The 16579-nt window shown below is 44.0% G+C and overlaps 1 protein-coding gene across 1 annotated transcript in view; it reads right to left on the reverse strand.

Moving 5' to 3' along the window:
• The window catches only part of LOC121417065, a 45636-nt gene that overhangs the window by 17861 nt on the left and 11196 nt on the right, over positions 1–16579 (reverse strand). Inside the window, exons 2-5 of the mRNA XM_041610630.1 lie at positions 14684–14908; positions 6100–6233; positions 3164–3436; positions 1751–2525 (exon numbers count right to left, since the gene is read on the reverse strand). Of these exons, the coding sequence (XP_041466564.1) occupies positions 1751–2525; positions 3164–3436; positions 6100–6233; positions 14684–14908 (1407 nt within the window). The remainder of the gene's footprint in view (positions 1–1750; positions 2526–3163; positions 3437–6099; positions 6234–14683; positions 14909–16579) is intronic.

Here is a 16579-nt window from a genome sequence, read left to right on the forward strand (position 1 = left end):
ATCAGTATTCATAACAAATCAGTCTTTAAAAACTAAAGAAAAGGTAAATAATCACTTTTTAGAGCACTCTTGAAATTTTTTTTTCTCCATTCACTTTGTACACAAATCTCCCCATTGACATTGTGTGTAAATGTCCCATACGTAACATGTTGTCCCATACGTAACAATTTTTTAATTAACTTTTAATTAAAAGGTGAACTCTATTTTTGAAACTTTTTTGGGTATAACATTTTCATACTTTATAAATTAGAACTTCCCAGAGATGCAACAATACAAGTATTGTATTATGAGAAATAACTTAAAAAAACATCCTCAAAATGTTACGTATGGGACATTCCATCCTTGGACAAGACCTAATTTGCATAATTAATTAGATGACACCACTTTTTTTCCCCCAAAAGTAATAAGATGTTAGGGGGTCCATGTCCCACCTATGACTAAATCTCACAAGTTTTCTTTTCATTTTCTATGAGTTTTTATAATTGTCCCATACGTAACGCCCATTTTACCAATTATGCAAATTAGGTGCCCCAAATTAGCATAAATATGCATATTATCAAATTTTTCTTAATGAAATTTTAAAATTCAACATTTTGGCTTTCTTACCCCACCAAAGATAACTTCTTAAATTAAAGATGAAATTTTGCCTTCTAGGGTGACCTTTTCTTGGACTTGCCCTTTCATCAACTAGATCCATAAAATTTCAAAGTTATATCGACAATTCCTCAAATAACCCCAACATGGCCAAACTTTGTTGACCCTAAGTGACCTTTGACTTTGGTCATGTGAAGTGAAACTCGCAAATGATATTCAGGGATACATGGTTGCTCTTATGTCCAAGTTTCATGACCTAGATCCATGAACTTTTAATGTTAATTCTTATGATGGCAATCCCTCATAAAACCCTAACATAGACAAAGTTTGTTGACCCTAAGTGACCTTTGACCTTAAATCAGGTGACCTGAAACTCAGGCAGGATTTTCAGTGATACACTATTACCCTTATGTCTAAGTTTTATGAACTAGGTCCATATGATTTCGAAGTTTTGACAACATTTCAAAAACTTAACCTTGGTTAAGATTTTGATATTGATTCCCCAAACATGGTCTAAGTTCATTGACCCTAAATGACCTTTGACCATGGTCAAGTGACCTGAATCTCAGGCAAGATCTTCAGTAATAATTGATTACCCAAATGTCCAAGTTTCATGAACTAGGACCATATACTTTCTAAGTTATGATGACATTTCAAAAACTTAACCATGGCTCAGATTTCAATGTTGACGACGCCACCGCCACTGTCGGAAAAGTGGTGCCTATTTTTGCTCTGCTATGCAGGCGAGACAAAAATGGTGTTAAAATAAAATCTTGTATCTCATCTTTTCTTCCAACTACTGTAGGTACCCATTTACTACACCTGCTGGGCCCCGTTGCATAAAAGTTACTATTATGTTTAACTTTGCCATCCAATATAAACTACCATGGTAACGATGCTCAACAACCAATCAAAATCAAGGATTCCATGGAAGTTACAATTGGATGGCAAAGTTACCAAAATGGCAACTTTCATGCAATGGGACCCAGGATGGAAAGTGGCAAATGTAGATAAATGCCTTGCCAAAAGAAGCAAGTGCTGTGGTGGGGTTCATACCACTGACCTTGTGGTTCAAAGTCCTGAGAAATATCTGGAGCCACAACACCTCTACACACCTGTTGATATGTATCAAAGAGAAACAATGTCACTGACTGACCTTGGCTGATGGTAAGACTTGGTTATCAAACAAAGCAGGAATTCTCTTGAGTGCCACAGACCACATCTCCCTTCGCTCGTAAAGCTCCCCCAGATAATCAACGTACTCCTTGTATGCGCGATTCTCTGCATCCTGCTTCGCGAGGTCGTACAGGAAGTTCAGCTCGTCCGGTGTCCTCGCATCAACGACAGCCTTGAGGTGTCGCAGAAGCTCTACCCGATCCACCTTGCCGATCCTGTTTCCAGGATCCCACAGCCAGTCCTTTGCGGTTTGGATGACAGCGTGGGGATTTATGAGCAGTTCCGCCGTAGGGTAGACCTCGTGCAGGGCCAGCATCTCGTCAGCGTCGTCCCTGGTTATCACTGTGCTTGGTCCACTGTGCCCGCGCTCAAAGAACGAGAACTGGGGCAAGAGCTTGTGCAGCAGCTGGAGACCCAGGGTGAGAGTCTCTGGAGTACCTGAGGAAGAAAGAAGAATCCCAAGGGGAAGTTCTCCTATGGGACTCGGGGTCAAGAGGAAAGTGACCTTCCAGTTCTGTCTCTCAAGGCCTACCCTTGTATCAAGATAGCATAGCTCCTTGCTGGTTGGCCAGAATTCATGTGTCCGCCTCATGGAACCCGAGCATATTGCGATAACGGTGTGACCTTCTTTCGTGGTGGCTATCTTGTGAAGGTTGTTGTTTACGTCATTGAGTTCTAGCTTTGATTTTATTGCTTCTAGAAGACTTTTTCGTATCCGTTGATGGCAGTCTGGCTTGTAAATGGAGTAGTACAATCTGAAAAGAAACAAAACAACATTTGTTTAACCCATTATCACGCACCAAAATGGGCACGTCATGGTCTAGTGGTTCTGACTCTCGCCTTTCAGAGGGTCGTGGGTTCGAATCCTAGCCATGCCGTGTTTTCCTTCAGCAAGGAATTTATCCACACTGTGCTGCACTCGACCCAGGTGAGGTGAATGGGTACCCGGCAGGATTAATTCCTTGAATGCACCAAGCGCCTTTAGCAGCTGGAGCTACAGCCGGGGTAATATATAGTGCGCCATTGAATAGGCAACTAGATAAATCGGCGCCTCATAAATGCTATATTATTATTATTATGTGCAGTAGATTATTATTGCTAAACTGCAATAAAAATGCTCTTATATTTACAATCAGCCTACTGCAACTTTGTTACAACAACATTAGACCTATGCTGAATACTGGTAATCTAGCCTGTCATAATGAAGAAGGCAAGCCATTCCGAGTCACAATGCAGCTAGTGACAGCCTTCTTCCATATATTTTGTACTCGTTACTCTGGCAGAGGCCAAGGCCAAGGTCTAAAAATGTTGCCTCCACTATATTCTTGACGTGTAATTAATTATGCTTGTAAAAATACCAACACCAAATTTAAAAATAGCCTGATAATCCTACCTATAGCAGTATTGGATGTCTGGACAAAGCGACCTGTCCGCCGACTTCTCTGCATAGTCTGACCCATACTCCTCCTGGAGACTTCTCTTGAGGGCTTCAAGAGCTCCAATAGGTTTGTAGCCATCCTCATAGAACTGCAGGAGCCTGGCCCTGGTGTCTTCCGACACATCACGTCTTCGCATTGCTTCGGCGCTCCGGATGGAGTGGTTATGAATGTTGTATATGGTGCATTTCGTCAGGTACCCTCGACGGATGTGGGGATCTATTGACCGGCTAGGGGATATCAACAAACAAACGATATAAAAGGGTGATAATAAATGTTGTATAAGGTGCATTTTGTTAGGTAGCCTCGATGGATATAGGAATATATTGACTGGCTAGGGGATATCAACAAAACAAACAATCAGAGTATCAGAGTTATAATAAATGTTTATGTGGTGCATCTTGTTCAGAACTCCTGATGGATAAGAAGATATATTGATCAGCTTTGGGATAGCAACAACAACAACAAAATGATTGTAAACAATTAAGAATTTCATTCCGGTGTTTATCGTACTACTACTACTAAAGAAGTTTGCCTGGGATGGGTGCTCGATGCTTACAGAAAAGCCTTTGATATCAACAAGCAATGGTGACGGTTTCATTGGAAACACCAAAAACAAACTTGTCTTGACGTAAAACCTATGGTCCTGTTGCCGTTTCCAGCAAAACATCAGCTTATAATAAAATTCTGAAAACCAGAAAGATATGGAGGACCGAGGGCTCCAGGGAAAACCAATTATACAGGGGCTGGATGTGATTTAGCCCACTAAATGAGCCATGGAAATCCCAATTCATTGTAATGGTATACAATAGCATTTATAGACATGAGTGCGATAGTGCGAGATTTCGCATGAGGTGAAAGAAAGATGCTCTATATAACGAGGCATTAGCCGAGTTGAATAGAGCGTTTCTTTCTTTCACCGAATGCGAAATCTCGCACCATTGCACGAATAAGAATATAGAGTTTTTCCCTGCAGTAATCTATGAAAAGGGAGCAAAAATATTGAAAGCAAAAAGCAAAATCCCACAAGCCGGGCCGGCCCACAAGCGCACATGAGCTTGGACAGCATTGCGCATTTAGCCAGTGAGCTGTACGGGCTTTGTTACCTTATTTAATCAATGGAATCGCATTGTGATGTCACGTCCTAAAGACGTGCAATGGTACATTTTGGATGGTACGAATGTGTGACATTCAGCCTCCCATTTGATCGCGTACAACAAGCTAAGTGGGCGTTGTATAATATCCAATAGCATTTATAGGCATGAGTGCGATAGTGCGAGATTTTGCATGAGGTGAAAGAAAGATGCTCTATATAACGAGGCGTTAGCCAAGTTGAATAGAGCGTCTTTTTCTTTCAACGAATAAGAATATTCGCTATTTGTGTTGTACAACGCTCGGAAGCGAAAATATGAAGAAAAAAACAGTTTATCCCTGTAGTAATCCATGAAAAGGGAGGAAAATACTGAAAGCAAAAAGTAAAAACCCACAAGCGCACATGACCTTGGCCAGCATTGCGCATTTAGTCAGCAGGCTTATACGCGTATTGCACCTTCATTTTTACTGAGCACAATGAATTAAGTCGTATTGTGACGTCACCTCCTTAACCCTATATAGCCCGGGGGGGGGGCCTAAAAGGCCCCCCCCTCGACATTTTTCGCGATAATTTCTAGATGCAAAAAAATAATACGCTGAAATTTCATGACTTTTTTCTTTCACATCTCCCGCACATTTTGAGACCCTGTTTGCGAAAATCGGGGGTACACTTGCGGAGATATAGCACATATTCGTGACCAATGTCACCGAAAATGGCAATTTCCATTGACTTTTGTGTGTACAATGTATGGGTTTTACAAGAAGTGTTGTCAGATGAATGTTTTTTTCTGTTTTTCCTCACATAACTTTCTTTTGGGCTATCACCAACTATTCTAGATTTAAAAAAAACAATAAAAAATAGAGATTTTAAAACAAAGAAATACATAATAAATTAAAAACAAAGAAATACATAAGAATTTGGAAACACGGAAGGAAACAAGAATATTATCGAGAAAAATTAGCATATGCGCATAATTAATTACTATTATAATCTAATAATTATACAATTTCAATACAGTTGAGTGAGCTGTCTTTTAGATTACATGACTGGCTACTAACATGCTTGATTCCATTGCATTTTCTCAAAAAATGGGGGGAAAACTACAAAAATATGAAAATTCCTTGAAAAAATTTGAATATTTGCATAATTAATTAGATAAATAAAAAATGATAATAAATATCACAAATTTGACAACGCATTCTTGTAAAATACATAATGAGACACCCACACACCAAATTTGGTCGCAATCGGTCGATAAACGGCCGAGATCCGAGGGGGGGGCCTAATAGGCCCCTCCCCCCGGGCTATGCAATTTCAAAATAGCCCAGGCTATATAGGGTTAAGCCGTGCAACAGTACATTTTGGATGGTACGTCTTATGTGCAATGTTACGAATGTTTGACATTCAGCCTCCCATTTGCTTGCGTACAACAAGCTACATGTAAGTAGGCATTGTACAATAATGCTTATTCAATTTTGCAGAATTAGGCAGTAAGTTTAGAAAAGCAGCCCCATTAAAATGAATAATAATAATAATAGCTGGGTTCTTACCCGAGGATACAAAAAACTTGCTATTATTACCCCGGCTTTAGCTCAAGCTGGTACCATCGGTGCTCAGTGCATGTAGGAATTTAATCCCGTCGCGGACCCATTCACCACACCTGGGTCGAGTGCAGCAAATTGAAGAAGAAAAAAAAAGAGGGCTCCCCATACTTTATGCAAATGCAGACGGTTAAATCATTAGTTTTATTCATAGAAGCATCCGTCTTGCAAAGCGAAAGCTCTTTATGATAATACTTACTTCCATCTACCGCTCTTGTCCCTTTGCCGCTTAACGACCAGGTAGACCCGGGCCTCACACGAAGTGTGCTTTGAGGACTTTCGAACCTGTTCCTTTTTGGCTGGACGAGTATTATGTTGGCATCCATAATCCACCTGTATGAAGATTAAAAATGTAATGAAAGGAATACTTCCATTTTAAAATTCAGTGCACTGACTGCACTCTACTTTGCTTCTTACTTTTTTTTTAATAGTTTGTTACGTATGCAGGTAAACTGAATTCCTCATGAAATATCATTTGCGCTGGCAGGTAACTATCAAAGTACAATGATGATCAATGTTTTAATATAGTGTATCTACATGTATATTTACAGGTTACCATGAAAATACCTGATTTTCTTATTTACGAGATAACTCATACATCTACTTGATTTGCTAGTTCAGCCCTCTGGACTGCCATACCCGAAAAGAACTCCCAAGAATTTAAAAAAGCGCGAGCGTGCCCTCCCGTTCAGGCTTACTACCCATGATCACCGCGCAATTAGCGTCCATCTTCCTCAACTTTTGCAAGCCCATACGTTGAAACATGTTGCTACGCAAGGCGGAGGGTCGGTGGGAGGGTATCAAGTAGATGTATGAGTTATCTCGTAAATAAGAAAATCAGGTAAGTATTTTCATAATTTACTTCAATAACTCCATACATCTACTTGATTTGCTAGACCAACACGGACTCAAGCCGTAGGGAGGCATGTTTTCAATTGTAAGCCTAAGAAAATTTAAAAAACAAAAACAACGAAAATTAGGGAGAGGGGGAAAAAGCCGCAGCTGCTTTAAGCGCCGAAGCAGCAAATCTCGCCTCGCTGGACGGAATGTCCTTCAAGTAGAAAGAAGTGAAGGAGTTAGCTGAGCGCCAAAAGGCGGCCCTCAAAATGTCCTCGAGAGGAATGCCCTGAAAAAGGGGCCATGACGAACTAATACCCCTAGTATCATGGGCCTTAGGTCTGGTTGTATCAGACAATAACGCACCAGCGCCCGCTGAGTTGATGGCCTCAACAATCCATCTAGAGATGGTGTCGCGGGATGCTGCTGAAAAGGGTTCACGTGAAATTACAAATAATTGATCTGAACTCCTAGACGATTTAGTGCGATCCAAATACCACTTTAACGCCCTCACGGGGCACCGCAATCTATCCTCTGAAATAGACGAAAAACTAGACAGAGGGGCCAGAAAGACTTCAACTGAACCAGAGGACATGGTTTGATTCTTTGCGATGAACGAGGGGGTCGGAATTAACCTAACACCTCGTCTCTCCCAGCGAATGTGTCCCGGCGAAACACACAGGGCATGGAGAGAACTTCGCCTTTGGTCCGAAGCGATAGCCATTAAAAACACTGTTTTGATAGCTAAGTTATGGAGAGAAGCCTCCGCTAGGGGCTCAAAGGGCGGTTTGCAAGGGCCCTAAGAACTGCAGACAAACTCCACGACGGGGCTAGGGATTTGACTGGTGGACGCTTCAAGAAAAAGATTTTAATAACTCCGTAATGACTGACGAGTTAGATACTGAAGAGCCGTCCGTGAAACCGCGGTGCGTCGCTGTAATCGCGGACCGATAGCCCCTGATAGTTGCGATCGCTTTGCCTTTATCAAAAAGGCCAACCAGAAAATCTGCAATCGATGCAATCGAAGCAGAACGAGGATCGAGTGAGCGTTGACTGCACCACTCCGAAAAAATGCCAAGTCTGGAGTTGTATAAGTCCAACGTGGAAGCACGCCTGCTTTCCGAAACAAACTTGGCTGCCCGATCCGACAGAACTAGGGCCCAGGCATCCTCCCCGAGAGCGGCCACGCAGTCAAGTGTAGTGACTCCGGCCGCGGATGCCTGATTCCCGAGAGGGGCTGAGAAACTAACTGACTTGTCGGAGGTAGAGTGAAAGGATCCCCTACTAATAATTCCAGTAGTTGAGGAAACCACGCCCTTCCCGGCCAGTTGGGTGCTATGAGAAGTACCCACGCCCTGTCCGCCTCCACCTTCCGGAGGACTTGCGGGATCCGAGAGAAAGGCGGGAAGGCATAGCACCTCTGATGTCCCCAGTTCATTGAGAAAGCATCGAGATGTGACGCTTCCGTCTCGTTTACTCGAGAGCAGAAGACTGGGAGCTTCCGGTTCAGCGCTGTTGCGAATAGGTCGATGTCCAGTGGCGGAGAATCAACCTAAAGATTTCTGGATTTAGTGTCCCCCTCGGAGGGGAGGCAACGCCCCCGAGAGAGGAAGTCGGCTATGAGGTTGTCCCTGCACGGTATGTACGAGGCAATCGGGACAATCTCTGCTGCACGCCACCACTTCCAAAGATCCGCAGCCAACGCGTCGAGAGAATCCGACCGCGTGCCCCCTTGCTTGTTTATGTATGCTGCCACAGACCTGTTGTCCGTACGGACCAGCACTGTCCGCCCGGTCAGCTAGTGCTGAAAGTGGCGGAGTGCGTTGGACGTCGCTTGCATCTCCAACACATTGATGTGAGGGAGAGCGCCTGGATAAGCCCAAGCTCCGGACACCATCTCCCCTTCGCAGTGGCCACCCCAACCGGAGAGCGAGGCGTCGGTGGTCACTGAGGCTGACGGGAGCGGAGTCTGTAGTGGCTTGCCCTGAGCCACGAATGCTGGGCGAGTCCAGGGCGCTAAACTGCGACTGATAGACAGTGGCAGAGGAATCCGAGACTGCAGTGAGTCTACCCCGGGGCTGCAGTAGCGGAGATGTCTTTGGAAGGGCCTCATGTAGAGACGACAATCTTGTATTATGTCTACTAGACTGGCCATATAACCTAGCAACTGAAGCCAGACGCGGGCTTTCACGTGACTGCGCCCCCTTACGGAGTGGGCGAGAGACGTGATCGACCGCACCCTGTCTGGGCTGGGCCGCGCGAGTTGGTTCGGTATATCTATCCTCGCGCCCAAATACATGGGAACGCGGGAGGGAGTGAGCTCCGATTACTCCCAGTTGATCATGAACCCGAGGCTCTGAGTCACCCGTAGTAGCAAGGAGAGGTGAGCTTGCAACTTTGCCTCCGAGTCTGCGACAATAAGCCAGTCGTCTAGATAGACGAAGAGTCGCAGGCCTTGGTTTCTCAAATAGGCTGCCACAGTGGTGACTATGCGAGTAAACACTCGGGGCGCCGGTCACAGCCCGAACGGGAGGGCCCGGCGCGAAGCTGGATGGTTGGGAATGTGGAAGTACGCGTCGCGTAAATCCAGAGACACGGCCAGGTCCGACGCCTCCAGTGAGGGGAGGATCGTGGCTAACGTTTCCATCCGGAAGTGTTCGGCCGGAATGAACGTATTGATTCTCTTCATGTTGAGAATCATTCTCAATTTGCCCGAGCGCTTGGGAATAGACAAAGATTGGGGTTGTCTGTCGCCCTCTCTATCGCGTCCTTCTCCACCAGTGCGGTGATTTCGGCCGCGATGTACTGATGGTGGAGGGTGGAGGAAGGCGGTGAGGCGATGCGAATCGCACCGTGCGGGAAGGCTTCTATTTCTATAGAGAAGCCGTCTCGCATGACGGATAAGATGTATGCGTCTTCCGTGATTTCCTCCCAAGCCGGGAGAAAATGACGGAGACGCCCGCCTACCTTGCCTAGCGCTCGGGACAGCATGTCAAACCGACTGCTTCGGTTTGGGCGGCGCCCTCGAAGCGGGTCGCCCCCCTCTTCCCCTGCCTCTGCCTTCTCGCTGGCCTCGAGAGACTTGAAAGTTTCGAGACGGCGGTGCCGGAGCCTGGCGCTTCCGGGCAGCAGCAGAGCGGGGGTGGGTTTGCACCCTCGGAGCTGGAGGCTTCCTCGTCGTAGGAGCCGCCGGGCGCTGGGCGACCCCGTCACTCTCCGAGACCCCCAATTCGGCCGATTGAGCTCGGAGCGCCTGAAGAGGCGGGGCGAAAAATAAGGACTCCCCTGCTTCATCAATACCCCCGCTCGGAGGGTAGATGTGAGGTAGATACTTGTCAAGCAGCGCCTGAGCGCTTACTGAAGAGTCGACCGCGGGATAGGGGTTATCCTCGCACTGGTCGCCTTCGAGAGACTCCTCGTAAAGGGAGTCTCGCTCCATGGACTGAACCGGGAGGTTGTCCCCATGACAAGTTTCCTCCCCTGGAGGAGCTCCGAGAGCCGCGGGAGCCGTACGGCCTCTCGGCCGGCTCTCATGAAGGCAAGGGAGTCCAGTAAGTGCCGGGGTGGCCACGCGTGTCGGCTGGGACACGTGCTCTGAGATCGACGAAAATGCTGGAAAGCACACGCGATCTTGAGGTGCCCGGTTAGCCGGTGCACTGGCTGGCGATTCAACAGAATCGCTCGAGGATATCCCGGGTGTCTGGTGGTTATTGCCCACTTGTCTCGCTTGATGCTCGGGGGCATCAGCGGGGTGAGTAGACGTCGAGGGTGGGGTGAACCCGCACTGCTCGAAAGCAGAATGTAGCAGCATGAATAGCTGTGACATCTGACCACCGACACAAGGGTCTGAAGGAGGAACGCCCATGGCAACAGGGCTGGCCGACCTCTCCTTCGACCTCTTCTTCTTCTTTTTTGCGGGCTCCGCCGGCGTGGCCGGAGCAGAAGAAGGCACAAGAGGCACGGGTGATTTCTTACGATTTGCCGCCCCTGGCAGGGCGGCCGCCAACAACGAAACTTCACCCGAATCTGACGGGGTCAGATTGTGGTCACAGTCTGATGTGTGACGCCTCTCGCGGTAGCAGAATGTAGCAGCATGAATAGCTGTGACATCTGACCACCGACACAAGGGTCTGAAGGAGGAACGCCCATGGCAGCAGGGCTGGCCGACCTCTCCTTCGACCTCTTCTTCTTCTTCTTTTTTTGCGGGCTCCGCCGGCGTGGCCGGAGCAGAAGAAGGCACAAGAGGCACGGGTGATCTCTTACGATTTGCCGCCCCTGGCAGGGCGGCCGCCAACAACGAAACTTCACCCGAATCTGACGGGGTCAGATTGTGGTCACAGTCTGATGTGTGACGCCTCTCGCGGTCAGGGGCTGGGCGATCTCTGCCGATGCTATCACGGAGGACGACTTAGACGACAGAGAGCCTGACCTGTGCCGGGGGGAGAGAACCGCACTCTCTCCCCGGACTTCCGGTGACCCGGTAGCCGGTGGGTCGCATAGCCCTTTGGGTGCTGCGGCGGCAGAACCTGGTTTAGGCTTGGAAGCCTTGGCTACCACTTTTTTCTTTGTCCGAGACCGTGGCACCACAGTCTCGGCCTTCCTACTCTTAGCATCCGACCGCAAATTCGGAATGCTGATTGACGCAACCTCATACTCACCGCCGCCGGGGGAAGCGGCCGACTTCTGTAAACTTGCAATCGGGACGGTCCCCGTGGAGGGCACCAGGTCCTCTGGGGCTGTGTTAGTCCCACTCATCGGTACCTCTCTCTACTCTGAAAAAAGAAAAACAAGAATTTTTTTTTTTTTTTTTTTTTTTTTTGTTATTATTACAAAGATCTCGCTTAGATTAAAAGTGGAGACCGGAGTGGTCTTTCCCTCCTCCTATAAGAAATTTGTTTGAGCAAACAGAACAATTCAAAAGGGGAAGGGTAGGGAGGAAGAAGAACCTAAAAATAGTTTAGGTATCTACCTGTAAGAAAATAGAAAGGAGGTCGGAGACTTTAAAAAAAGAAACTCCTACAAGGTTCCCCTACTATATTCTCTTTTTTTTTTTTTTTTGTGCCTGAAGGAAAAAATCGAAGCAAGAATTCAAAAATGAATGCAAGCTCAGAAGGGAACGAAGTTTCCACCTGCGAAGAAACACTAAAACAAGAATTTCAGAGCAGGAAGAAAAGGGATTGAGAGGCAAACAATTCCAGATAAGAGAAATTTTACGATAATTTCCAAGAGGAAAAACGTAACCTCCTGTGGAAAGGTAAAGAAATTCAGAACAGGAGGAAGGAGGAACGTCTCTAGTAACGATTCCAAGAGGAAGAACGACACAGTAAATCCTCAAAAAAGAATCGTAGAACCCGCCTGTCGAAGTAAAAAATATAAGACTAGGAGGGGAGAGGGAATTTTTTTTTTTGGGGGGGGATTGAATAACCAATCAATCAAGTTATAATTGCGTAAGTCGAATTAAACAAACCCAGAAGAGAAAAAGGGCTTTAAGTTCCGTCTGTGAATAAAATATTAATCAAGAATTTTATTCAGAACAGAAAGGAAAAGGAAATGAGCTTTAAGATCCGCCTGTGAATAAAATATCAATCAAGAAATTTATTCAGAACAGAAGGAAAAGGAATTGAGCTTTAAGATCCGCCTGTGAATAAAATATCAATCAAGAAATTTATTCAGAACAGAAGGAAAAGGAATTGAGCTTTAAGATCCGCCTGTGAATAAAATATCAATCAAGAAATTTATTCAGAACAGAAAGGAAAAAGAATTGAAGAATTAATCAATCAATAATCAATCGAAAATCTTGATAAATCAATTCCGGAAAGCAAGGAAGGAACAGAGTTGAAGATCCCAACCTGCAAAAAGAAATAACAATAACACCCTCGACAACAAAGTGTAAAGGCTGTCTAGAATTTAATTCAAAAACGGCACCAAAAACCACCACACTTTGAACGTGAAGAACAATAACCGTGGCAGGAGGTGAAGGCTTGCTGCCACGTAGGCAGACCAAACCCGGTGCCTTGCGAACGCGCTAGCGATGCGGCGCGACGAGAACCCAAACGTTAGGAAAACAATTTAAGTGTCACCAAAAACACGCTAAAAAGTCGCGCCGGGTGTAAATTCTGAACACAATCTTACACACAAACGGAAAGATTGAATTTAAAAGGGAGAATGCACAACAGATAAGCAAAAAGAATATACCAAAGCTCAAAAAAGATTTGAGCTTTAGGAGACTTATCTGAGCACGTCTTGACAGATGGCTTGCCGAAAGCAAAAGAGGAAGATGGACGCTAATTGCGCGGTGATCATGGGTAGTAAGCCTGAACGGGAGAGGGCGCGCTCGCGCTTTTTTAAATTCTTGGGAGTTCTTTTCGGGTATGGCAGTCCAGAGGGCTGAACTAGCAAATCAAGTAGATGTATGGAGTTATTGAAGTAAATTTACAGGTTACCATGGAAGCAATATACAATGATAGAGCGCTTCATAGTTTGGGAGTCCAAGTGCTTTTAATATTGAATGCAATCATTGCTACATTGGTGTTCCACATATTATGTGCACCATCTCCACTCAATTCCCTGTGTTGTATCCTGTGTATATGAACCTGTCTATAGCAGCCACCAGTCAATAATAAATGCCACCTTTGTGTTTCCCCTAAGACGACTCATATGGTCCATATTCTGAAGTCAGGTTTAATTTAAGCTAAGGCTTAACCCTAAAAAGACTGGGGGGGGGGCTGATTCAGCCCCCCCTCGACATTTTTCGCGATAAATCCGCCGTGCAAAATTTTTTGACCGCGTCGCTCACTGACTTTTTACTTTCAAGTCTCCCGCAACTTTTGAGACCAAAATTGTGACCCCCGGGTACGCGGTTCGGAAATTACGCAACATTTCGTAAGTGCATGCACACTCAAAATTACTCAAAAACGTGAATTTGTGTACAAATCCAATGCAAATAGTATTTTGAACCAAAATTCATAAATGTATCATTATTTTTCCTTTTACTGCTTAAAATCAATTAATTTTATCTTTTTTATGGTCCAAATAAAGTCCCCGACAATTTCCATTGAAAAAACAATAAAAAACAAAAAGTCGAAAAACAAAGAAATACATAAGAAATTTAGAAAACAATAGAATACATAAGAAATTAAATGTGATGTTGAAATTTTTTTTCAATAAATTTGATCAGATGCCTATCTAGAGTATGTGAAACAAAAATTAGCATTTCAGGGGCATTATTTTATTAATTACAGCAAACTTATGATTTTACGCATAAATTAGCATAATTAATGAAACATGAGATTTTTGCAGAATTTGATGTTATAGTTTTGTAGATAATGCCATGGGTAACGCGTGTGCCAATTTTCGTCGCGATCGCGCGATCGACGGCCGAGATCATAAGGGGGGGGGGGCTGAATCAGCCCCCCCCCAGTCTTCTTAGGCGTCGAAATAGCCCAGTCTATTTAGGGTTAATGTTGTGGTTTAACTATGGATAGCCATAAGGGGCATAATCTATAACAGTGTAATTTCAATGTTTCAGCTCATTCGGGAGGATAAAAGAGATAGCTTTCTTTATCATCACGAGTTCAGAATGAGCTCAGTAATCATAAGAAATATACAATGTAAGTAAAAATTTTGACATTTCGGCTTGCCTTAATTTAGCCCAGATTTAGACAAGGTCGAAGTTAAACCTGACTTCAGAATACCGGTCATAGAAAACAGATTTCACTGTTTTATAAATTAGCTAAAAAGATGTGTTCCATGAAATTGCCCAGCAGCTCTTTTTTACTCTAAATGTTTCACCTGATCACCCAAATATGGCTTTGGTGTTGGCTGCTATAAACAGGCTCTCATTCATGTAATTTGTCTCCAGGGTAGTCAGTTCAAGTGTTCACTATTGATAGGCAGTTGGCTGCTGTAGAGAGGTACCAAACCGAAACTAAATTTTATAGTCATACCCTGAATGCATTTCTCCTCCTGAACTTTGGAACTTTTTGAAAATTTGGGTACGTCTTTCTGACCCTCCATGTGATGGTTGATTTTCCCATCAAAGACTTGAACCATGCTTCGGCCTCCTCCTGCGTTGAAACCTTCATCCATACGATGGCCTTGAAATTCTCTGGATTATCTTCCGATGCTTCGAAGAGCCACACTCTGTAGTGATAGCCATTGGGTAGGTAGTTCTGCAAGGGGAAGATCATATTTAAAAACAAATTAGTCCTGTAGCTTGGATTGTTTACCGGACTGAATCATGCCGAGTTGGCATTGTCCGGCTCGGAACTTTACGGGTCAGTATTCACTTTGAATCCCTGGAAACTCGGTAAATAAACCCAGATGGCCTTTGATAATTGTTGCCCGCTAGCTGCACTGATGATTTATAAGCATGTGAGGGATTGCGAGTTGGCCTAGTATCATCTCAATCCCCTCTCTACATGTACATTACTACTGGATAATATACATGTAAACAATGAATAAAATATTTTTGGGGTTTGTATCGTCTCTTGAGATCAAGATCAGGTGATGTCGGTCACAGATAAGAGTCAAGTAGGTCAAAACATTGCATTTTTTCCATTTTTTTTCCATTTTTTTTTCCATTCCATTTTTTTTCCATTTTTTGTGTGGACATAAATCAATTTTAGCTGGTCTGGGATGCCGAGCCTTTCCGGGTTGACTTCTTATTTTGATAAGATTTACGAGCCGGGTTTGGACCGAGTTGAAAGAAACGAGCTACAGTGCATAGAACAAATGTACAGCAGCCAGGTGCCAGAGGAGATGGTTATAAAGTATGGAAAGCAATAAAGTATGGAAAGCCAATTGTAAGAGTACAGATTAAATAAATAAACCCACCAAAATTTATTGTTACAGAACTATGGTTCCACAAGTGATACCACAGAACACGATTTTCTAGAGGGGCAGAGCCTGGCCCTGAAGGAAAATCGTCGCATTTGCATGACTGACGGGTTCATAATTTCACCAAACCTCCGATTGGAGGCTGTACAAATATTTGGTTTGTATCCATCATTGGTATTATCACAACAGATAGGAATTTTAACTGAATATAATAAGTAGATCTCAACATTAGCATTGGGGAAGAAAAATAGGAAACAAGAAGGTGGCGTAAACATCAGGGGAGTCTCTCTCGTCTTTTCATATTTTTCTCACTTTTTTTAATGAATTCTTGTTTAAAAATGAAATCGATAGTGTAGAAATGTCTGATATGAAGTTGTATCCAATTTACAGGATTTAGGACTAGATCTTTTCTTTTAGTAAGAAAGTAGAAATCTCGGGGGCGAAAGACTTTTTGGTGGTATGTGTTCATGAATGCAATAGAATAATCCCCGTCTTCGTGCACTCATTCAATGAACAAGGTTATGATATAACCTTGTTCTCAGTTACATGTCCATGTGTGGCAAAATGAGGATGGCAATGTTTGGCTTTTTATCTCTTTTTCTATGGGACAAATGCTTGATTTTCTTACACTGTCAGTTTTCAGTACAGCTATTCATCATATAACTTGGCTCTTATGTACATTTAATTCTTTAAATAATTTTTTCATAATTAAACATAGAGATTGAAAAATGAAAATTTTCTTGCCATATTACTTTCCACAAATAGAGGCAATACACAAAAATATGCCCAAAATTAAAGTTTTTGAGCGCTCTGGTGAATACAAAAATTATTCCCAACTTACTAATGAAAAATAAATTGCAACTGTAAGGAAATTAGTTGGTCACAAAAGTGATATTTTAATGATTTTTTAAAGTGTGTGCTATGTACAGCATTGGCATACAGATTCCGCAGCCCAGGCCCAGGCAATATGGTTGCAGTGAAACAGGCAGTGGTTTCATCATGGA

This window comes from Lytechinus variegatus, chromosome 6 (assembly GCF_018143015.1).
Source record: "Lytechinus variegatus isolate NC3 chromosome 6, Lvar_3.0, whole genome shotgun sequence".
Classification (NCBI taxonomy): domain Eukaryota; kingdom Metazoa; phylum Echinodermata; class Echinoidea; order Temnopleuroida; family Toxopneustidae; genus Lytechinus; species Lytechinus variegatus.